Source organism: Pagrus pagrus, assembly GCF_965226575.1.
Source record: "Pagrus pagrus genome assembly, chromosome: 6".
NCBI lineage: Eukaryota > Metazoa > Chordata > Actinopteri > Spariformes > Sparidae > Pagrus > Pagrus pagrus.
The window spans coordinates 15,380,920-15,405,379 of NC_140190.1; the positions used below are offsets into that span (position 1 = coordinate 15,380,920).

The 24,460-nt window shown below is 41.2% G+C and overlaps 1 protein-coding gene across 1 annotated transcript in view; it reads right to left on the minus strand.

Annotated features, from left to right (window-relative positions):
* The window catches only part of faf1 (Fas (TNFRSF6) associated factor 1), a 68,812-nt gene that overhangs the window by 26,268 nt on the left and 18,084 nt on the right, over nt 1–24,460 (minus strand). The window contains exons 7-12 of the mRNA XM_084355418.1: nt 22,595–22,700; nt 17,235–17,321; nt 6,713–6,808; nt 6,377–6,500; nt 6,201–6,264; nt 6,030–6,111 (exon numbers count right to left, since the gene is read on the minus strand). Of these exons, the coding sequence (XP_084211544.1) occupies nt 6,030–6,111; nt 6,201–6,264; nt 6,377–6,500; nt 6,713–6,808; nt 17,235–17,321; nt 22,595–22,700 (559 nt within the window). The remainder of the gene's footprint in view (nt 1–6,029; nt 6,112–6,200; nt 6,265–6,376; nt 6,501–6,712; nt 6,809–17,234; nt 17,322–22,594; nt 22,701–24,460) is intronic.

The window sequence follows — 24,460 nt, forward strand, 5'->3', positions numbered from 1 at the left end:
CACGACCATAAAATGACATAAGAGACCACTGGGTGCAGAGCCAGCATGACTTCTGCAGACCACAGCGAGGCACAACTGGCAAAAAAGCAAATACCACGCAAAATAAAATGGAGAGCGGTGTAAATAAAACTTCTCTTGGAGGCGACGCAGATATGGAGAAAACAAAACAGACAAATCACTCTATTTATTTTACACCAAATGCCAGCAGCCTGTTCAGGTTAGTAGCGGCAGGGCCAGACAATATTGACGAAGCTCCAAATCCAAGGATATTGACACCATCATATAAGCCCGGCAGATTCTCCCTACTGACAATCTAATTAAAAAACAAACACACCCACAAACATAAAAGGTTCCAGGGGACAATGTTGGAAATAATGCTCTCTAAATTACATGTCACTTCTCTTGCTATAAAAGAACAAATAAGAAAAACTCTCTCGGCCTCCGCTTAGTGCATTTTTAACCATGGCTGTGAGGGGGGAGTTAAGAGGTCTGTTTCTCAGGAGCAGTAATCTAGGCTACGCACGCCAGAAAGCAAAAAATCTACACAGGGCGTAAAACGTGAGGGGAAGTGAAAGAAGAAGTTGTGCTATACTGTGGCCTGTGTAGAATGGGAATGGGAGAGCACTGCTGTGTTTGCTCAACGATTAGTGCTTTAGAATAATCTCCAGGGCTCCTAGAGAGATGGAGCTGGGGACTCATTCATTGGGCCGATTCAACGGCCTGAAAAGATTAAACACTCATGCTGAGAAGACAAGCAAATTCAGTCTTGAGAGAGGAATGAGTGTGAGGGGAGGGAGAGTTTTACAACGTGGAGAAGAAAAAAAAGAAAAAACAACCTGATACACGCTCAAACGCTGACGTCCCGACACACATGCGCAGACGCACAAACTTAACTGTGTGGTACCTCGCTAGTGAAGGACTCACACACATGCACGCTCAATTAGAGCAAGTGTAAAGACTAATCAAAGTGGGCATTTTGGCACACTGAACTCCTTCATCTCAGTTAAACTGTCCGTACCCCTCTGTTCCCTCTCTGCTTTCAAGTCAGATCTTTTGTATTGCCTGTCTTAGCAGGGAGGAGCAAATCCCTCAGTTCAGCTAAATTACTAGGTCCAACCTGAGCTAGATAGTGACCCCATAGTCCCCTCCACACACCTGTTCACCTAAATCCAAGCTTGCTGTGTGTGTGTGTGTGTGTGTGTGTGTGTGTGTGTGTGTGTGTGTGTATTCCTATTCTTTAGGCATCGCAGCACTTCAATGTCTTACTCCCATTATTGATCAAATGTAAAAAAAAAAAAAAAAATCTTAGTGATTGTTACTTAATAATCAATAGCAATGGCACGGCATGCATTATTTGAATTAAACAAAACATTAATAACAATAGTAATTTTCACAACAATTTCATTTCAATTTCTCTCCAGAGGAGACATGTCGCATTTTCTCAAATTACCATGGTAGAGTTTCCTGCTAACAGTTCAGAACACTTCAAGTATGAATTGAAACATTAACATTAACAGATAAAACACACACAATTTTACAATACTAGATATATTTCAAAGGATAATCCATAACGAGCCTGAAAGATACAGCAGGACAGAGAGGCTACATTTCAACTGTGCTGCTGAGAGTGAAGTATTACACTTTCACTAAATATCAATGTACAATATGAGCAGAGGAAGAACTTTCGTATATAAAACTTAATTGTAGTTGAACAGTTAATGTAGTTATTTAAAGTTACTCATTATTAGCAATTATTCCTACAATAATCAGATTTCGAGAGTTAAAATAAGCTTTCAGCAATGTTCAACCAGTAATGATGAAGTATTTGACATGGTCATGAAGGAAAAATATATTTATCTTTCTATAATGTTTTCACATTCCAAAATCCTATCTTGTCTCAGTATACTGTGTTGCACCTCATCTTTCATTCATTTTTCTTGTCACTCTCACCCAGCAGGCATTTAAAGCGTTGCCACAAACGGATAAACATGAAAATATGTGGCATTCTCAAGCAGTCTGGAATAACTCTTTAATTTGAAGCTTCTTTGTGAGAACTCAAAGGGGAACTCCAAGGCTTAAGTGGCATGTTTTTCCTGACAGACAGCTAACGGTTTAATCATTGGCCAGTTTTCTCTCAGAGTGATATTTGTATCACATTGAGAAGAGGCTTTTAATCACAGATACGTGATGTTTAACCTGGCCAGTGAATGAGATACAGCCCTGCACAGAAAGCTTCAGCGGAAAGAAGGACAGAGAAGTGCAGATAGTGATTGCTGTACAGATGGCAGGCTCAGTCTGGAAAAGCAAACACTTCAAAATGAAGAGCTCAAATGACTGATCTAATGACCATGAACACACAGTGGGAAAACACACTCAGATCGATGACCAACCACACAGGAAGCTCTCCGCACTCTGCCGAAATACCTCTTTATAACAGAAACAGCATCACATTTTACACTCTTTCCTAAGTGTGACTGAACTAATCAGATTAATTGCCAGATTTGAATTTAAAGCTCAAAGCTAAGCAGACTTTATGCTATGCAAGCCCCTGATCATTTACTTGTGGTTAGGTGGATAAAATATAGACAGGGCTCAATAGAAACGGTTGCAGGACTGCCTTTGGCAACCATTTTGAGAAGTTGGCAAACAATTCTTGACCTTTGGTTGTGATCAATGGTAACCACTTTAATATCGATAAAAATAAAGGCAGCCAACATCAAGATGTGCACTCCAAAATAAATACTTTTCTAATATTTGTTGCATTAGCAATTTTTAAATATTGCCGTCACAGTCCGAACCGGAGCCAGACAACACTGCATATCACAATGCTGCCTCTATTTACAGGCAGAGACAAAGGCATAGCAAATTAAGTTGTTTGACAAACAAATTTGCAATTTAAACTTTGATTCAACTAACTAACTAACTACCTACCTAAGATCCAGAAGAACCTGAACCTGAACAAAGTCTTGGCAGGCTTAGTTTCCCGGCATCTGGACAGAAAACTATACTGCAAAGTATGTACAACGCCAACATACACCAAGTTCAAGGTAGCACACACCCTACAGGGCCATATGGCTAGACAAGGTACAAAGAAATCTGTTAGTTACTGTAATAAAGCTTTTAAATACTCTTTAATGTAACACTTCTTGAATTTAGCAAAGTGAAACTGCGTAGTATCTTATTTACTCAAAATACAAGAAAGTGTTTTGGCGACCAAAAGCTGCCTGGTTGCCAGCCTGGCATCTACTTTGAAAAGTTAGTGTAGAGCCCTGGTAGATTAAATATATATTCACATATGGGTATATTCATAGCTTAGTTCCCTGCATTTTCACTCGCACTCTACATTGATTTAACTCTTAATCCATGTATTTATGCATGAGAGTTTCAGGTGTAGTCAATAAGCCATGACTGAGTGTCGCCTCGGATTTCCAGCTGTAGATCTGACAGATATACATACATCTATATGCCATATGCCATTCTGCTTCAGCACTGCTCTTTCCTCTTGACTCGGCGGGGCTATTGCCGGGCTTTAAAGCGGATACTTGGCAGTGATAAATCCCTGAACTCTCCTCTCCAGCGAGGCTATGAATTTTGATGTGTCTTTGTGTGTGGCGGACAGGAGAGAGGAGCGGAGAGCGGGGTTAGAGTGATTAACCACTGCGTTGATGGGGATTTAGCGAGGATCGTGGCTAGTGATGGGTGGCCTATCTCTCTGTACGCTCTGACTAACCACTGATCCCCAAGAGGGTTCAGCTCAGCTCAGCTCAGCTCTGCAGCCCAAAGCATTTTCATTAAGGATGGATTGAGTCTATCTCAACACTCCCCCAACACACACCTTCAGAAACACTTCATCAAATGTAGTGTTTTGCTTAGTGATTAGCCTCTCCCAGGCTTTCAGAGAGTGAGACTGATTCCTCTGTTTATAAACCCACTGAGTTGTCCCCCTTCAGTCAAATCTGCCCTTTTCCAATATCCCCTTAATGAAGTAGGCTTTTTCTACACCGAAGACACAAAAACTAGATTCCTTTCCGAATGGAAGCAAAGAGCAAAGGATGGCTGGATGGATGGGAGAAGGGACGGTGTAATCTTGCACATATGCTACTGTGTAATGAAACCGTCAAAAGCAGCATGTTTTGGCCTGTCGTCTAGGACGCTTGTGACAAAACAGGACAAACACGCAACAGATCAAATAGCTTCTGTTTTCATGCAGAATTCTTCGCACACACCCAGCTTCCCTTAAAGCCATTCTAACCACGGCACAGTTGGCAGACTAAATCAAGCTCACCCAGAATAAAACATAATACAGTGAAAATGAATACTATTTCGCCCCTGCGCTGTGTAGAGCACAATGGTACAGCACGGAGCGTGTGAACACCAGGGAGACATCGGCCATATTGTGCTGGCTTAGGAGAGGAGATCAGCTGGGAAGCAGGCGAGACGCCAAGCTTCTCTTTAGGTTTTTTCCATCTCTGTTTATTTCACACTCCTTCCATCCCTTAAACTTACCCTGCAACCTCTTGTGCTTTTATTCCTTCTTTCCTCTATCTCGGTCTCTTCTTCTGACTTTCACTTTTTGCACCCTTCTCTCCTTTCAGACCACATTCTCCATTTTGTGCCCCTACCATCATTTATTCCACCCTCCCTCCCTCTCCGTGCCTGGTGATCTGAACCCCCCTAACATCTTGCTGTGTCCTCACAGTCTAATAAGGCTGTAATCCACACAAGCTGTCAGTTGATACAAGCATCCTTAAAAGGACAAAAGCCAGAAAACAAGGGGGGAAAGTGGACAGCTAAAAATAAAGCTTCAGCTGTCAGGGTGAAAATTTGATGAGGGTTTTGATGAAATGATATCAATGTGGCTATAAAGCCTTCTCCACAAAAATGACACAGGGAGCAGACAAAAGACAGAATATTGTATGAACAAGGACATCAACTTTGACTATTATCTAAATTAATGTGTTACTCTTTGTCAGTTCAGTGTGTGTTGTTATGAATTTTCAGAGTTTTCCTTTTAGTGGTTATAAATACTGCTAATATGCTAATATGTCCTGCATTTTAGGTAGTGTTTATAATCATTATGAAGTTTCTGCAGAGTTGTTTACACTTAATGTTCATGCATCTCTGGCTTTGCGACATGAGTTCACTGAGTTCAGACCAACCAAAGCTCTGTGTCAAAAAAAAAAAAAAAACACAGTGAAAAACAACAGCACATAATGCTCCAAAACTTGAACAATATATCGGCTCTCACCGATAACTAGTCTTCTTATTCATTTAAAAAACAAACACGCTTCAGATAGAAGCCATCATCCGTGTCGCCCTAATGACAGCTTCTAGCAGCATCTTGTGGGACAGCAGGGGTGCCAATGGTAAGGCTTCCAGCAAAAATAAATAAATAAAAGTGATGTTTGGAGGCAAAGTTTAACCTGTAAAATCTCAGTAGAAATGTGGTCTCACCTTCTATAGTGGGAGGGAATCATAAAGACTGACTAGTGAGTACTGATAACCAAAATCCCTAACTCCACTCTCTATTATATTCCATCTTTTTTGTATGCGTTTACATGTAGATTTTGCTAAACTACTGTTACATGATGAACTCTGTTGCACAGGTCCTCATCCATTCTACTATTAATTAGAGCCGCTAAAAAGAGTAGAGGCATAAAGGCATAAACTGATTATAATACTGACCACTGAGACTTAAATTCCCACCAGCTCAGGAATGCAGAAGAAGATATGAGAAACACAGTATCTCCCTTGACAGATAAAAAATGAATCCTGCTCAGTCTGTGTTCCTCCTCCGTGTTGTCTTAAGCTAAGAAAATTGCTAAAAAACTAGACTACACCAATCAGAAATGACATCAGTTCTAAAGGACAAGCCAACACTGTTAACATCAGTAACTCAAAGCTTACACATAGTCAAAATTAAAAGTAAAAAAAAAAAAAAGGATTTTGTTACCCGTTACAGTATCTCAGTAAATTAAAAAAAAAAAAACCTTCCACTGAGGCCCCAAGCAGTCGATCATCTTACTTACATCTCTGGCTTTGCCATAGAAGGCTTCTTGAGACGCTGCCTCCAAAGACCCAATGTAGAACATCGGGTGGGTCTCCCCATACCTACAGGACAAACAGAGCACACTGTTACACACCAGCCTTCTTTGATTCCAAAGTGTGAATCAGTTCGAGGCACTTGACACTTAGCTCACCTTGAAGAAAATTCGGCAGTAAAGTGCAGTAAGGCATCAGCTTCATTGTCACTATTCTCTGGCACTGTAAAGGGATAAAAGTAATTTTAATGTGAAGATTTGGAGGCGTATCACTAATACAGTACCTGGAGCTACAACCCTTATCCGACATTATTAAGATGTTCCACTGTACATACTCATAGGTGCTTTCCGACAGGTAGAGGCACCCATTCCAAACATCTCTGAATCGTCCACACCGAACTCTGACGCATCCTCAAAATCATCCCCCTCGCTGTCGCTGACCATATGGACATCTGCACACTGTAAACATAAATGCTGCATTAATTGCTGGACTTATTTCGACAGATGGAATTAAAAGAATCATTTTTGTTACCATGCTTTATGAGTTGGCATGCATACTCAACATCCGGGGAGGAATTAATCTACCACACAGATCCTTAGAGAAAGTGTGTGTGCCTGTGCATGTGTGCGTGTGTGTGTGTGTGTGTGTGTGTGTGTGTGTGCATGTGTACCTCTTCTGTGGGCTCCTGGGAATTGGCTGGTGAAGACCTTCGACAAACACTTAGGCGATGGCAAGGATAGGTGATCCCAGAGACAGCTAGCGTCATCTAAAAAACACAAAATATAATGAAAGAGTGATTACGTCAGGTGTAATGAGCAAGCCCAACCAGTTGTGTGAGATCTACTACTATATTTGATTACTTGCCCAGTCTTAGTCCACATAAAGTTACCTTCAAGTTAAAAATCAAGGGAAGCGAATGGTGGGAAATGTCATTCAATACTACTCCTTTGACTAGCTCTAAACTTTACAAACAGACTCTCTCTTCATAGCACCTTCTCAAATTTAGGACTCTGGCCTGTACTGGGGCTGTACGGTAAGACAATATATATATATAATGTTTTTATTTATTTTATTTATACAGTCTAAAGTTACAGGGACACTGCATATTAGTTACATCTCTATAAATGTGCCAGTTTAGTCATCCTGGTTCATTTTCAACTGCAGTCGGACAGGTGTACTAAAAGTAACACTAAACACATAAGAAACGTTAAAACAGGAACAGCAATACTGTACATCAAACAGTATGGTATGGTATGGTCACATACTATGTAACTTGATTGTCTTTCAGCCATTTAAGTTGATTTTAAATAAATGTTTTTCACAGTTTCTGTGATGATAGCATAACATCCATTATGTCATATTGGGCTCGTGTGACACAAATAACACTTTTTACAGCAATATTTTTGTTACTTGGACGACGTTTTGCATTCTTCTGCACATTCTTCTTCATGCAGGCAGGAACTTGCATGAATGCAACACAAAATGCAGAAGAATGAATGTGATAGAGAAAGGGGTCATTCCAAACAGGAGAAGGACTCCGACCAATCAAGCTCAACACGAAGAGCTCGTAACTACATGAGGGGCTACTTGTGTTGCACCGACTTTGGGACAAAAAGTCTGACAGGGACCCAAAAAGAATCGCATCTTAAACTGCATATTACAAGGTCTCCACAACTGACTCATACACCACTAACTTCTTTTGTCACCGATGCAAAAATCATGTGAAACAGCACTGAGAGTCTATGAATGAGAGCCACAAAAGCTGATATCTTATATAGAATTTCCTTTATTGGAATACGAGATTGACATACGTCTTCACTTTTCAAACACAGCCCTGCTCATCTCACCTATCAGGGAAAAAACCTTGATGAGGTTTCTGTACACCTGTAGTAGCCGATAATGTGATGGTGGTTTACAGTAAGAGAACACCTGACTAATGAGCTGCCAAATCCAAAGCCAGGACTGAAAATGTCAGCGTTCAGCAGGGACTCATTACAGCTGGTGTCTCCTGGCTTAGACCCAGAGGGACATCAACAATACAGGCAAGGCAGTTGCAGGATGTAGTGTGAAACTGAAGACACCTAGCTTATAAAAAGTGGTGCGCAATCAAACAATCAAACCCTGACTCCCAGCCTGAATGTACTGCCGCTTGTCACAATAATGCAACATTATATTCACCGAGAAACTAATTGTTGAGAGCAAAGCAGAAAACTCATGCAGAAACTTTTCTGGGAGAGTGAACTTCTAAACAACAGGTCTGAGGCAGGCTGGGTGTGATAAGAGGCAGAGAAGCTGCTCGTCCCCTGCAGAGGTCCTGTGATCTGCTCCATTGTCAGGTGCTAAGAAACACAAAGAGCAGCTGGACATGGTTGAATCAGGAGACGATTACATGCTACGCCAATTGAGTCTGAAAAGGGGCGACACAGACCGCAGGGAGTTTCTCTCGCTGTGTTTCTTTTAAAGTAGAGAGGTTCCTCATGCTGGCCTCAGCTTCTATAGCAGGAGAGAACAGTGTAACCACTAGACCTTGTCAGCAACATGGACTTACGAGTGAGTACTGCTGTGTACCTAGCACTGATAAGAACTAAAGTGTCTGGTGGCTATTATTTTCCGTCTTTTCACAGTACCTTATCTTTTTCAATGTGAGAAAGTGAGTCTGCTGGACCAAAGACCAACATGTTTGCACAAAACTCATTTGGACAGTTGTGGCTGAGCTACATGCATGACTAGGTGCACCTACGGCTATATGATGATACATACCATGGTGACATACATTTTCTCTACGGTTAGAGATTTTAAAATTTTAAGTTACATACTGTACATACATACATACATACATACATACATACATACATATATATATATATATACACATATACATATATACCCTTAACCCATTACAACCTAGGGGGTACATTAAAAATCCATTCTAAAACCCAAAGGCGTTGTTTGAAAACTCCACCTAAAACCTGTGGTTTTCTGAAAAACTTGACAGAATTGTCAACGTTCACTAAAATCTTTTATTTCTCAGATTCAAGAGCGAATAGAAACTTGAAATGAAAAAACATTAATGAGCTTAAGACTTTGGCTTCAATTGGAAATGATTGCCTTTGCTCTAAAGTTCATTAATGAATTAGGCTCTAAAGAGAGAAACATGCGAAAGTTGCATTCAGTCTTAATGTATTATCACATTTGGGTCTATCTAGCCACCCACCCAGAACTTTTAGTCGCAGGAACTAATTTTCAAACAACGAAAATTTTCCTTCAGCCTGTTGTTGTCTACGTTTCTTACACCAATCTAAATACCCGCAAAGATTAGCCTTATTACTCAGCTGACGTATGAAAAAGCAAGAGCTTTTTTCACACATACTTTTTTTGCTTGCGACTATACCACTTCCTCGTTGGGCTATCAGTCGTATGCTTTCTTCTGTAACGCCATGCTAATCTATCAAAGCACAATTAACTGAAAACAAACTGGTTACCGCTGCACATTTTGAAAAATCATGTCTGAAATAAAATGCTGCAAGTCCTCGACCATTTAAAAATGTTCAGGGCTGTACTATCCCTCGAGCAGGGACTATTTGGGGGGTAAAATAATGCCTAATGTGAACTAGACCCTTGTCCCAGCAGTGGTAACACAAAGGTCCAAAGGTTCCTAGTTTCTGGGGAAAAGTTCCTGCACTGGAAATGCAGCTTTAGACCATTTCCAGTGATGGTATAAATCAATGAGCAGGAGTGCTTTACGATAATATTTACATTTCTTTATGACCTTTATTTGTCAGGTGGTTAATTCGTAATTCTTAATTGATTTTCCAGTTAACATACAGTATCATGATGTCTATCATTGTTGTGATATAAAATTACATGTACCATGATGGAGGATTTTATTAATCCCTGGGTGCAACCATACTCTTTCTTCCTTTGATGTGGTTGTTCCTACATATACTTCATATTTAAAGTATAAGTCTGTACATACAGTTTTTGTCCTAACCTTAGATAATGAACTCCATCTCACTGGTCCCCCGGAGAGGAACAACCGTTTTACAATTTATTGCAGCCTGAAAATAAAGTTGACTCTGGAAATACTGATTATAATACTGACCGCTGTGTCTTAAATTCCCACCAGCTCAGTAACCAAAGAGAAGATATGAAAAACGCAATATCTCCCCTGAGAGTTCGAGAATGAATAATATCCTGATGAGTATTCCTTCTCTGTGTTGTCTTAAGCAAAGAAAACTGCTCAAAAGAAACAGCGACTAGACTGCCATGCAATGCTGAAACTACACAAACCAAGAATGACATCACCGCTAAAGCCAACAGTGAAACATATGACAAATATATATATGAAAACCACGACTTCTCAATGAATTAAAACCTTTGCTATGAGGCCTCAGACAGTCAGTCACCCCTGACACAGTAACAGAGGAGTACATGCAGATTGTATTTCTTGTCTATTACCAATTAGTAGCGAGCATACTCTTGACAATAACAAGTGTGTAATGTCACAGCAAGGACAGCTGAGTATCCCTGGAACACCTACGAAGAACACTTAACCGAATTGCCTCGTCTTTGCTCGCGTAACTTAACTCTAACTGATTTAGTACTCTGGTCCTGTTTATTAGATCTTTCTGTTATTCATATTTTTTCCAGAGAACTTAACAAAGGAATGGTACAAAAATCCCCGACAGTAGAAGTAAAGGAAGTTAGCGATACTTTTTGTTAAACGAAAGAAAAAAACACCAACAGTGACTTAAAGAAAAGCCATTTGAGACATGATGGGTGCGAGGCCTGAGAGTTGAATTAGCACCGAGAGAGAGTTGTAGGTATTGAATCAGACAAAGACATACAGGGTCTGAGCCTTAAGGATGTGATGGCGTGGCCCCAAGTCTATTCTGTCTATTCCCCAATCGAGTGGCAATCAAACGTGAGAATCTTTAACAGCGGCTGCCGAGAGGATCCCCATAAACCCTTTACCCCCGCTACTCACAATGAGAGGCTTTCGTCTGAGGGCCTAATAAGTGTATAAATAAAGTTGATCACTTCCCCTGTCAAAGACAGCCTGGAGGGTTTGGGCTGACATGGATGCAAGGAGGGGAGGTGAAAAGGGGAAAAAAAAAAAACCGAGTTGAGTGCCTCTCAATCCTCTTCCTCGCTTTGACCCGATGGCTTCTCCTGATGTTGAGGTACACAAGTGCAGCTAGGCAGCTCAGTGGTAAATGTGGAAACAAGGCTGAAGCGCCGCAGGGCACGGGGGCTGGGGGGGTGAGGTTAACCCCCCCAAATGACCCTCTCCCACATCTCTGCACAAAGGAACTGGCTCCTCTTTTTTGGATTCTTTTAATTAACACTTGCATTGAGGCTCGAAGCATTCAGGGGCCGATACAGGGAAAGAATTTTCTCTCTCCCTCAGCCCCCTCCCTCCTTTCCCTCCCCTCTTCAACTCTTTCTTCCCTTCTCTATCCTTCTTTCTCTTCCTTTCTCTCCCTTCATTCTTCCTGTGTTTCAGTTTTTCTTTTCTAGTGTAGGCAGTGTTTGGATTAGGTGTCTGGCTGTGAGTGTGAGATAATTACTACTGACAGCTGCACTGACAGCAACCACAGTACCACCTTACACCACTTTCTCTTTGATGGAGCGAGGAAAGAACTGGTCAGTGTGTGTTTGAACATCCAATCAAATAAAAAATCAGTCATGCACGGTCTTTTCAAAGACACTCTCACAGACTTAGACCACTGTTCTGGCTGGCAACGTGTGTCATTGATAGTCACATCTGGAAAACAAGATCCATTACATCAATGAACAATCAATGATCACCTGTGACACAGTTGTTGAAAACACTGGCCGATTTCAGCAGGGGGAAAACAACTGACCTAAAAGCTAACAGTCCTCTGCCCTGGGATCATTTTAATACTGGGCTTCTCTTCAATTTACTGTACATTTTATACTGTTTTTAAAACAGTGTCAGAAGTGGAGTACGGAAACAGTGAAGAGAAAGGAGATGGATAGAGAAACGAACAGGTGAGAAACAGTGCCATCAGGAGAAAAAAGTGATATTTGACAGGGAGAAGGACAGCAGAAAAAGACAGACAAACCAAGTGAGCCCCACCCATAACACCTGTTGGTTTCCTTGTTTCAGGCTCCTTTGAGCCTCCCTTGATTAGTGTCTGCACAGTGTGTACGATGTGCATACACAGACATACAAATACAGAACTAGAGAATCTCATACTTGGAGATGTGCAATATGGATTTTTCAGCTGATACAGTTGAGAATGGCTAAGATGTAGTGAGTAATGATGGATGATTTAACAATTCACAGCTCTTCTAAGTCTTTCTTGTGGTAAATTGCGTAGATTTTTCCCTCCTCTCTGAACCCTTTTGGAACATGAACTGTAAATTGTAAATTGTGTTCCTCAAACACTGTAGAAAAGCAGTTTTTGAGTTTATTGGCCAACTTTATTGGTGCATAGTGTGTAGTTGCTGCACTTGAAATGAAAGCAATTTGACTTCATATTATTGGCTCTATTTATCAGCTATAATTTTATTATCGGCCAATAGTGTTGTCACAATAACGGAATTTCTAACTACGAAACCATACCTTGAAAAAAATACTGATTTTTGATACCACATGGAAAAACTGCTACAACATTGAGGGCATAACATTTCTGATTTCCATTAAAAGATAAATATAACAAGGCTAGTTTACTTTGTGTTAAGCCAAATAGCATCTAAGTTAATTTACGTTTAGCAATTTCCGACTGCTGAAGGTGTCCAAGCTAATAAGAAGGAACTTCCCCTGCAAAAATGAAGAGATCATCGTTTCCGTTAAATGTGAGCTTAACAGAACACATAAAAACAGTAAGAAGAGATAGAAAATGAGACAGACTAACTTGATGCCAAATGTCACCTGAACGCAGCCAATCTCACAAGGGAGGGGGGACTCGGCCTGAGCTTATGGCTGAGCCCTGTTGCTATGGAAACCACCACCCCCCCTCTACATAAAACCTTGGTTTCATAGGCGCCTATCAGGTAGAGGAGGATTCCATTAATGCCAGCTGGGAAATGCAGGGTAGTGCTGGCCTAGAAGGCAAGGCACCTCCAAGGCTCCACGGCATTAATACATTAGCAAACAGCATGAAACACTGCATAAATGTCAGCAATTACTGGCTAGGAGGAAGGCTGGGTGGTGGTGGGGGCTGAAGAGATGAGGGGATGTAATAAGGATGTCCCACTGGCTGTCAATCACTCCAACAGGTGTTGAGGAAAGACTGCCAGTCAAAACAGCTCCAGTGAGATGAGGCCTGTCTGGAAACTCTCCATGCTGGATTGCTCAGGCGAAGGAATAGAGGAGAGATGGAGGAAGCAGGGGAAGAGGCTCAAGCAGCGTATTTCAAACAGCATAGGAAATCAGTCAACTGTTGCCAAGACCTCTGTCATCATCCTCAGCACTGTTCAGAACAGCTTTGTCAAAGCCGAAAGTATCAGTAGGAATTTGAAGGCAGAGCTAGATCATGGTATTTGAAAAATAATGCTGGAGTATTTGTTTTAATCTGTTTGGAATAAACTGAATTCCTTCAAGTTTTAACTATAGCAAAGTCCAACAAGTGTACTTTTTTCCTGACAGAGGACGTTTCCAGTTCTATCAAGATTGCTGTCATGCACTGGACGCAAAGACAAATTAAAGAAATGCTAGAACAAAACACACACAAAAAAGACTGACAGTGTGCTTCACCACATGATCCTCTACTGGGCTACTGTGGAACATACTACACACTGACTTCTAATTAATCTATGAGGAAGACCGAAATGACTGAGAAATATTTCAGACCAGTTCTTGATTCAGGTCAAAACAATCTGTCTGCTAAAAATGAACATCACCTCACATTGCTACTGCTTTAACTACATTTAGTGCCACTTCCTTTTACATTCACCTTCCTTGGTCTAACACCAAATACAATAACACAAGCGCAATGAATATACTGATCTGTTGTTCAGTGCTACATGAGCATTATCCATTGTGATCCAATTTCAACTCTCCATAAGGCTTTGAATAATTCAGAGGACAATAAACAATGAAACACGTTGAGTGGACAGTATCCGGGAGGGTGACGCAACACATAACTACTGGTTTTCCCCTGAAAGGTGAGAATTTCTTTCTAACAAAAGTGATTTCCTACGCTCCAACAATACATAAACAAACAATGCAACCACTCAAATATCTTTCTCAGAGGACAAGAACAACAGACAGCTGAAACTGATACTCTGAACAGTTTGATCAATTAGATGAACAAGTTTAAAGTTTAAAAATATATATATACATTGTGGGTCTCAAACTTAATTTATGACTGTACAGTGCAGCAACTGCAGCAACCGATCTGACTGAGAACAGAGTCTCTATGGGAACTACCAACTCAACTACTACAGCATCCATGCTATTGGGAACTAAACTGGTGCTGTCACAGTTAGTGTTGGGCATTATTTAAAAAAATGTTTCATTACTGTTGCCAACACCATATCGCAGTTTCCACAGCAATACCAAAATGACACTTTTACTTTGAAAAACAAGTTTTTCCACAAAAAACAATTTTCTTTCTATTTAAATCTAACATCAGCTATGTCAGTGTTTAATGTTGTGAACTTAAAGAAAATATAAAAATCAGGAAATACCTAAAAAAAAAAATAAGTAAACAAGACAAACAATTTGACCAAGAATTCAATGACTATTTTGAATGGGACAAAATTTGGTGCTCCAGACACAGCTCAAGTGGTACTCAATAAGACTTAAGGTTCAATATCCAGCCCTAAACACAGTGTGTACAATAAGACAGGCACATTTGCAAACACACAAATGCAAACACGCACACACAACACACACAAACGTAAATGCAAAAACAGTTATATCAAACACTTAAAGGCAAAGCAGAGTTAAGTAGTAATCGATTCCACTGCAAGCGGGCTAGTTTGCAGAGCTAAAAGTAATCTGGGGCCTCTGGCTGCCATGTTTATTGGCCCAAACCCCGGGAGATGAGACTGGGCTAATGAGCTAGACACTAACACTGGCTTCCTACCCGCCCGCTAGGCCCGCCAAGCCCTGGGCTTTCTCTGTTAATACCTTCAGACGTTTCAATAAGAGGGCTGCGGCGAGAGTAGAGGCCATTATTACACTTCTGTCTCTGTGCTTTTTAATATCTCCTCATGCAGGAAACACAGACGCTGCAGATGTGTGTTAGCCAGGTGCCAACGGGGCCCATGATGCCACAATGAGCTGCAATCTCTTCATGATCCCTAGCCATCATATTCACAGCTACCTAGGGGGTAGGCAGCTGAGCTGAGGTTCACAGATACAGGACATAAAAATATAAGGACAAAAATGGACTTATTTTAATTTATCCTTACTTATCTAAACATTACATTGAGATTGGCTGGGCTCGCTTTTAATAAAAAAGTTCACAAACTAGAGTGATGCTAGTGCTCGTTAGGTCGCATATTTGTGCAAATTACATGCATTAAAATGGTCTAATAACACTTAAACCACTTTTTTTTAAAGGGGTAAAATATGCAAAATGTCTTTTGAAATGACTGATTCCCAGAGACACTGCTAGTGAATTTATTTAAGATTAAGCAATTCTTTTATATATCAAAGATTTTTGAAATATTAATTAAATAAAAATAATTGAAAGCTGAATGAAATATTTTATATTTAATTGTGATGTAATAATGTTTTCAGTGATCAGTGGGCAAAGAAAATGACTAAATGATTAAAAAAGTCAAATGGTATTCAGGTCAAAATTCACAAAAACTAACTAAGACTTGTTCCCATTCTTGTTCTATTTTCACAGAAGACTCACATATTCCTTGTTAAGTCTACTGCATCTGGACACATCAACATCCTGAACACAGTTTTAAAATATGTCTGTGGTTATCGCTCTTCCTCTGTTAATGCGAACAGTCATAAATCTGAATGTTGTGGTTGCAAACTGTAAAAGTAAATCATTTGGTGCCATGATACATGAGCACAATACTGAGGTCGGTCATGGCACAACATGCCCACAATGTGCTTTCAGATTAGAACTAAGATTTGTATTTCTGTTGCAATCCAGGGTGGTTAACTGATCACATACTGGATGTCTACAAAGATAATGCAAACAATGACAAATCTGTATCATAGCAGTATGGTTTGCTTGGTGGTTACCGGCTTTACAATTGCCTGCTCTGAGCTGTTATGGAACAAAATAAAGCAAACAATCTTCTGGAGTGAAAGGATGCATAACCTTTTGTCCTTTTCCCTTTTAGGCACATTAATAGTGCAATGTATTCGTTTCTCTGTTAATCTTACATAAAAACAGGTGCAGTTATTGGTCATTTGAAACATGAACAATGAGTGACATAGAAGAGACTGTATCCTAGAAAACACTGCATATGGAAAACAAATTGTCCTTACTTATCATAAATGGGCACTAATATTTAAAAAATAAATAGAAATCTGTTAGTTGCTACAGTAGAGTCAGTCCTGGCATAGGGGCAGATTCAATAACACTTGGAAAAGAAATGAAACAAAGTCAATACCAATACTCCAAACCAAACAACAATCACAAAGATCCAAAAGGAAAACGTTAGCTTGGGGTTAACACAAGAATGTGTGCACAACAGCTCCTCAATGTAGCATGATAAACCATCCCATACAATTAGCATGGGAACACGTATGCTGTCAAAGAAGGGGTGAGACAAAAGGGGTCAGAGGTTCCTCAAGGTTCTGTATGAGGGCCGCTTCTGATCAGCTTGACTGTGTGCAGAGTGAATGGCTGGGAAGAGCGACCCTGGGACGGGAGAGGTCAGCGGGACTCAATGATGTGAGATTTAATGTCCACAGATAGAGGACACGGGATGGGAACAGTCTTTGACATCTTAATTAGCTTCAACATCTTACTCTCATGCCTCTGACAGATGGTTTTGGGGTTGGATTACAGAGCGTGGAACAGTTTCTACTGCAAATTGCAAGTAGTCAGATAATGTAAATCAATCAATTTGTGCTTGGCTTTTAATTATCTTTAAAACGAATGTCTCGGATCCAAGAATCTTTGAGCGCAACGTATACATGGACAGCACAGAGAAAAGTGGACACAGATCTGTCCTGTAGAACTGTTATAGTACCAAGTGTTTGATGTTTTATTGTGTTTTTGTGTGCCTGTGTCTCTTACAGAGTCATCAGAAGCTGACGCAGGCCATCCTTCCCACTGTTGATGCCGGACTGGGATGTTTGTCAAGTCTGAAATGTTCCTCTTCACCTGCAAACATAAAGGGAAGATAAAATGAATAGCTCAATGCACAAAAATCAGACCCGCTCAACACTGGTGATACCGAAAGGTAAAATTGAAAAACTATTACAGAAAGCTTAACTGTAAATATTCATTAAGAATGTTTATATTTCTCTTTACCATCCAGTCATTATTAAGTAATATTAAAAGTGGAAAAAGTGGAAAATGTCTGTGAATAATTTAATAGTAAATACAGTGTAATAAATCATGAGAGGGCTACATCAAAGTATCCTCCATTCAGCAGCATGAAGAAAAAATAGGATGGAGGCAGAGAATTAAGGTGGAGATGAGTCAATAGGAGTTAGGAAAAAAAAATAAAAAAGACAGCCAGTGTTATCAGCATTCTTCAGATGCCACAGCTAATGCCCAGCAACAACAGCCCCACGCTCTGAAATGAACAGTATTTCTCTTTTCCCATTCATGCGCGGACGCTGTATCTGCATCACTTAATAACATTCCGTGCTTTTAAACAGTTAGCAGCCAGCAGCGCCTGTCCCACCGAGTGCTGTGTTACACCGTCCAGTGGGTTGTTGGTTTAAAGCCCTAACGCCAGCCTGATGTGCGCCAGCCGAAGCTGATCAAAGCCCCGTCGGCGTCTGAGCGCTGGCGGCCGTGGATTCTGGTGCATTTGTTCAACAGAATCCTGCCCTTCGGGCCCACAGGGCTGGACACTGATGCTGAGAAAACTGTCAATTGTAGAGCAAAGATCCCTCCGCACACGGGTCAAATCCTGTCTTTGTAAAGAGCACTGAAGAGAGATGGATCCTTGGGCATATGCAGGGATGCTGGTCATGGAGGTGGAAACTTAAAGAACGCTACAAACACAAAGTCAAAGCCAACGTCAAGCGAAGCAGGAAAGCAGCTGCAAAACACTGGACTAAGAAAAAAGCGGGGGAAGACTTTGCCTGCTCACTTTCACCTTAATACTCCCATATCACTACACTTTGCATCTGTGTATGTATTTGTGTGGGTCTCTGAGAGCAAAACACACAAAGGGCTGCTTGCAGAAGTGATTATGTTTAAAGCTGAATTTATCTTTCTATGAAGGCAACAATAAAAATTCTATCTAAGTCATCAGTCTCTCAAAGAAATTAGATTTTATTTGTGCTGGGCCTGGCAGAGCAAAGCAATTCACAGTACAAACAAGTTGAGAAAAAAATAAAAGAACAATAATAAATGAGTGGCACAGTCCATCCTTTGTCTTTCTATCGTAAATCCCACACCACACTGCTCGGCGCCTATCCTTATGAAGAGAAGCAATGGCCAGGATAGCGGGCTGGGGTCAGAGCGGGTGGCCAGTGTTATTACAGAGTGTAATATCTATGTTTGACCAGCCGGACTACAGGGATTTGACTGACCGGCTGGCCAGCCGATGAATAGGGGGGAAAAGGGAGGAAAGGAGAGGCATAAACACTAGTAATGAAGAGGCTGCAGTCAGAGGTTAAAGCAGCATCAGAGAAACAACAAACTAACGCCCACCACAGAGAGAATGAAGGTGAGAGGTGGTGGTGGAGGAGAGTGGAGACAGACAGTGAAAGGCACCTGGCAGAGGACAACCTAATCTCACCACAGAGAGAAAACACAGCTACACACCAGGCCTGCCCACCTGAAACCACACCACCAGAATGTGAAGGCAGCCATTCACACAGGCTTTCTCTGACCATAAGAAAAGTACCGCGCTATTATGAGAATCTAATGCAACCACATCAAAGTCAAAGTAATTTAGAAATTATAGCGGCTGCCCGTAGCTTCTCCAGGTAATTGAAGTTTTTGCTGCAGCCCTCAGTTACAGAGCATTGCATGTGTCGCCCACAGCAGCCATCATACAGGGAGCAATACTGTCTAATGCTGCCCCCTGTCTGCCACCTCACTGATAAGTTAGACTGCAACAAATTAAAACACTTATATTTATGTGACTCTGAGTAATTAATTTTAAGCAGTCAATTTTACTTATAATCAGCAGCTAAAACGTACTTTTACCTACAATGATCGAGTATTCTTAGAAAGTCTTTATACAACACCAGGCTGTGTGAGACCCCAGCGTCTCATGAAAGGTATCCATCAACCTGACTTGTACATAAAGACAATAAAATGTAAAGGATATGTCTTAAACAGAGCTCAACTTGAATTAAATTAAAGCCTTAATAATAAATACAGTGCTACTAATTTGTGTGTTGTTCATGTTCAGATGCGGGACGTTTGTACGAGCCACACTACACTAGTTAAACTGGCTGCAGTGCTGAGCTGCTGCGGCAATATGGCAAAATTAATGATCCAATCATTGTAAATGCCAATTGCCTGTAATCCCTGGCTGGAAGCGAATCAAAGAGAAGGAAAGGTTTCCGTTAAACAGTCACAAGCTCTCTCTCTCTCGCTCTCTTTCTTCGTCTCCCCTAGGCACCAGATGCCTTTCTTTCATTCCTTTTTCGATCCAACCTTCCTTTTCTCAGCTCTGTAGCCCTGACTGCATTTGATTCCTATATGTCTCCCAGCTGCGGAGTCGGGATGGGGCCCAGGCACAGCCCCGGGGGGCAGCGGAGGAGGGAAATCCCCAGGACAACTGGTCTGGTCACGGACACCCCGAAACCAGCAGCCATCCCTATTCTACCCTCTACGTCCCTGGCAAACATTTGCTCACCAGCTTAGCTCAGAAGCTAGCCAGCAACTTACCCCCACACTCTTGTCTGGTAATGCCAATCAGAGTCTACACAGCCCTGCGCTCTAGAGATGGAGAAGAAAGAAGGTAGAGAAGGGACACTGGGGGAGAGAGATGGAGAATGAAGGGATAGAAAGGGAGGGGCAAGGGCAGTTCCCTGAGAGCCACAAGGCAAAGCCAGAGCCTTTGGCAAAGACAAACAAGAAGATAGGACTCTATCCCTATTGATATGCACAAGCAGGGACCATCGGCTAGTCTTCAGCTAAGACAAAAGAGAGAGTGGAGAGAGAAAGGTGCTCTGTGGTGGAGTCCATATGTGTCTGTGAGTGGACACAGTATGAGCAGAAGGGGGAGTCAGGCAGGCTGAATATGGTGTTACTTCTTTGTTGCATTCTCAATTCTTCTTACGATGACAGAAAAAAACTTTGTCTTCTATTACTGTTTTAATTAAAAATCTCACAACCTAACTCCTTATTTTTACCATGAGCATCACATATTACTCTAAAGCAACTTAGCTGAGGTCATTCACAACTACTATCTGACCGTCTGTAGCTGCACCTGTAGCTCTCAGCTACTAAACCTTTTGAATCATCCCCTACATAGCATTACAGTAATAAATTAGTAAGGGAAAGACGCCTGTTCCCTGGCTCAAGAGTAAATATATAAAGAGCATGGTCAACATGGGGCAAACACAGTCCAGATCTATGCAGGTTAACGTTCTGGGCCTCATTTTCACTGCAGGGGGCCTTGAGATGCCTAAAGACAAGCATGCGTAAGGAAAAGACCGCGACATGGAGGCCTGTTTAAGCCCACATTGTCCCTTCTCTTTCCCCTATGGCCTCTTACAGCACCCCCACCAAGCCAACAGTCCTTTGCCTCCTTTCTGTGTCCATGGTTCCCCCCTCCCACGCCACAGGGACCCCTCCCCAGTGTTTGTAATCCCAGCAGAAACACTTAAGGTTCACAGTGGGTGCTCATCAAAACCATCTGCCTAAGAAGAGGGTGAGAGAGAAAGGAGAGGGATGACGGAGGGAGGAGAAAAAAGAAGGAGCGAGGGAGGAGAGGGAGAGAACCAGGGAGGCGAGCTGCCTCCTCCAGTTGAGATGTTGGTTGTACTAATCTGTTCCATTAGCACCATTACAAGCCCTGCTAGCAGACTGATTATTATTAGTGTAATCTTGACCCGCACTGTACAGCCAGCCTTAGCTGCAGTGAGCAAAGAACTTATGAGGAACACCTTTCACTGTTACTCAAGAGTGAATTACTAGCTGGATGGAAAACATGGAGACCATAAAGAGAAAACTGAAGAACAGGAAGTCAGTGCTATGTAAAGCTACCACATGAAAGAAAAACTGCGCTGTACTGAATTTCACTTTTTTTTTTTTTTTTTACAGCTTCTATTTAGGTCTTCTAAACCTGAATTTGAATGAAGTGATTCATCGGATCCAATGGCGCGCCAAGTGAATGCAGATTCATAATATGATCTTTTTTTGGTAACGACTTAAGTGATTTAGTATAATTGTGTTCCAGCCGAAATGGATTTTTTGTTATGGTTATATGAATGTAATAATGGTGCCAGTAGACTGCCTGTTAAAGGTAAGCAATTCTGGAGAGAGACGCTTTGGGTCGGTGGCTCAGTCCACACCAAAGTATTTGAATGTCAATGTTATGAATGAAGCTTCAAACTAGACTGATATTTCAAATATATTTAGTCCAAAAAATGACTTAACTAATTACTTCACAAACAGTAACATGGCAGGTAAGATCAATAGTGGGACTTTTCTGTCCTACCTGACCAGTCTGGAGCTTATTTCTCCTCACCTGTGACTGCAGGTTATCAACTGTGAATAACAAATGAAGCCTGCTCAGGTCTCGCTTTGCATAGGGGGTTAGAGTAGGACAGTACATGGCAGTAATATGTATGTATGTATGGGTGTGTGAGTGTGTGTGTGTGAGTGTGTGTCTGAGCTAATGGGGCCCAAACATTGACACACTCGCACACATACAAATCTACATGGGCACACAGGCACACACATATATTCTCATGCTCTTCCTTTTAATCCATTTGCAGCTGTGATAGTAATAACCGATGGACAGAGCGTTGTACTGCCTTCACACTGGGTCCAGTATGAATTGCTTTAAATATTTCATAGGCTGCCAAATCTACTGTTTAGTTTCAGATGAAGAAAATGAATGGACTCTGTCTCTTTCCATCACTCCCGTATGCCTAGATCAAACAATGTTCAGTATTTAAACCGCCTCCGAGACTGCTGACAGAGAAAGAGAGGGAGACGGAGAAAGACGCAGCGAAGGGGGAGTGGGGAGAAAAAGAGGGGGTTGTACCAGACCGCAGCTGTGAGAGTAATTATGTGCTCGGAAATGTGATCATTTGTGATGAATAATGAATCGATGGCTGAGATAGACTAGCAATGTTTGGCCAATGGAATGAAAGCTGTGTTATGGGAAACTAGAATCAGGTACAATAATATTATGTATGTGAGGCTGTGGGTGAGTTACCGAGAGCTTTTTGTGTATGTCTGGGCATATAAAAGTGACTTTCTGATGTCCTGAATGGTCTGCGTCATACCTCCTGTATGGTTCTGGTGCCGGGGAAGTTGAGATTGTAGTCCCTCTGGGCCTCGCGGTGGCTGATGATCAGCAGGAAGTTCTGGTTTATCGACTCTTGGAGAGCACTAAAAGAGGAGGGAAAGGATTCAAAAAGTAAGACATACAGATAAACACAGTAAAGGAAATTAAAAAAAAAAAAGAAACTGATGCAGAAAAGGAACATGTAAAAGAGGCAGAATAATGACTCAAGAGGAATAAAAGAAGGGGGCACAGCAAAACAAACATTATCACTAAGAGTAGCTCAGTCAAGTGAAGGGCAAGCTGAAACTTGTCAACTAGTGGTAGCCTGCTGGCCCACAGGGAGGGCACCTCCTCTGGGGGCTAGTCGCCCACTTCACTGGTTGTGTCTTAACAAGCCTGGCCGGAGCTGCGCACAGCACAGCGGGCTACCACAGCTATGACCACCTGCACAGAAGCAGCATGGAGCCTATCAATCTACCTTATTGCTAACAAACCTGGCAGCTATTATGAAATAAACCCAGGAGAGCCTTAAGCATCTTCTTAATTGCAAAGCCTAAAGATGGCTTAAAAGCAGGATTTTACTGTAACTTGCAATCACACAAACTGCACTACTATATCTGCAGGGTTTGGAAAGGTGTTTGACCAACAGCAACAACTCAAAAATTTAAAAAACTTTTAAAAGGACTTTCCAGCCACAATTCCAAATTCAATTCAGGAACCCGACACGGTTCACATGTCAAGGTTAATTACTGTGACAACATTGAGAATTTTTATAATGAAAAGTAGTACGCTTTACAGAAACTCAAAGACAACAATATAAAAAAGACAGCAGAACGCAGCCTATTGAAGTTAAAATAAAAGAAAATCAATTTTGATTCTTGCATAAAATATCTAAATAAATTCAAGCACTTTCAATGACCCATGTCTATTTTCAAAAACAATCACGGCCTTGATTTTCTTCCCTCAAATTCACAAACATTCTAGGATTTCTGTGACCTGCAGGAACCCAGAAAACATTTTGAACAATGCTGCCATAAGGAACCAGCACTGCAGCTAATGTCGTTCTCAGGCCAAAAAAGTGAATGATAAAAGAGCCATTATTGTGCATTACACTACCTCTTCAGCAGTTGCTGCTGGATTACTGCTGTATTTGACTACTTAAGTCTCTATCTATTTACTGAAACATGCCTGTATAGAGATTAAAGCCATACCAATTACCATTCATATCAATAATAGGCTACTGTAAGCTGTGCCAGAGACCAGAAGATGAATCTATGATTGATGACTGTATATGTACTGAATTTAATGCTCCTAAACTATGCTAGTATTTCTATCTGCATTGGTTATAACAGGGTGAAACATTCTTCAATTGCAATTGAAATTCATAGTATTACAACATGGATGTAAAATGACAAAAATGACAACAATGAGAAACTCTGATAATTAAACAAAATATATATTCTAGAATAGAAACTCAGGAGTATAGTAAAACCAATAAAGCTGATGTGATATGCCTCTATATCTCACAATTCAAATAATCTAAATTAAAAAGAATCCTCACAGACGGACAGATACAAGCTATTTACAATTAACAATTGCTCTGAGATGTTCACACTCTCACAGTGGACGTCATGTACTGATTATAAGCAAGCGGAGACCTGGCAGTGCAGACGGGGGCCTGTCCGAGAGGCCTTGAAGGGTCAGACTTTTCTGGACTGGCACCATATAGTAAAGGCTTACGGCTGTGACAGAGACGCTGTGAACGGTGCAAACGCAGACACTTTGTGTGCTTCACGTAGTGAGGAGGAGGTGGGGGAATCAACTTTTGGAAGCTTCATTTACAATAAGCTGCGAGGTTAAGTAG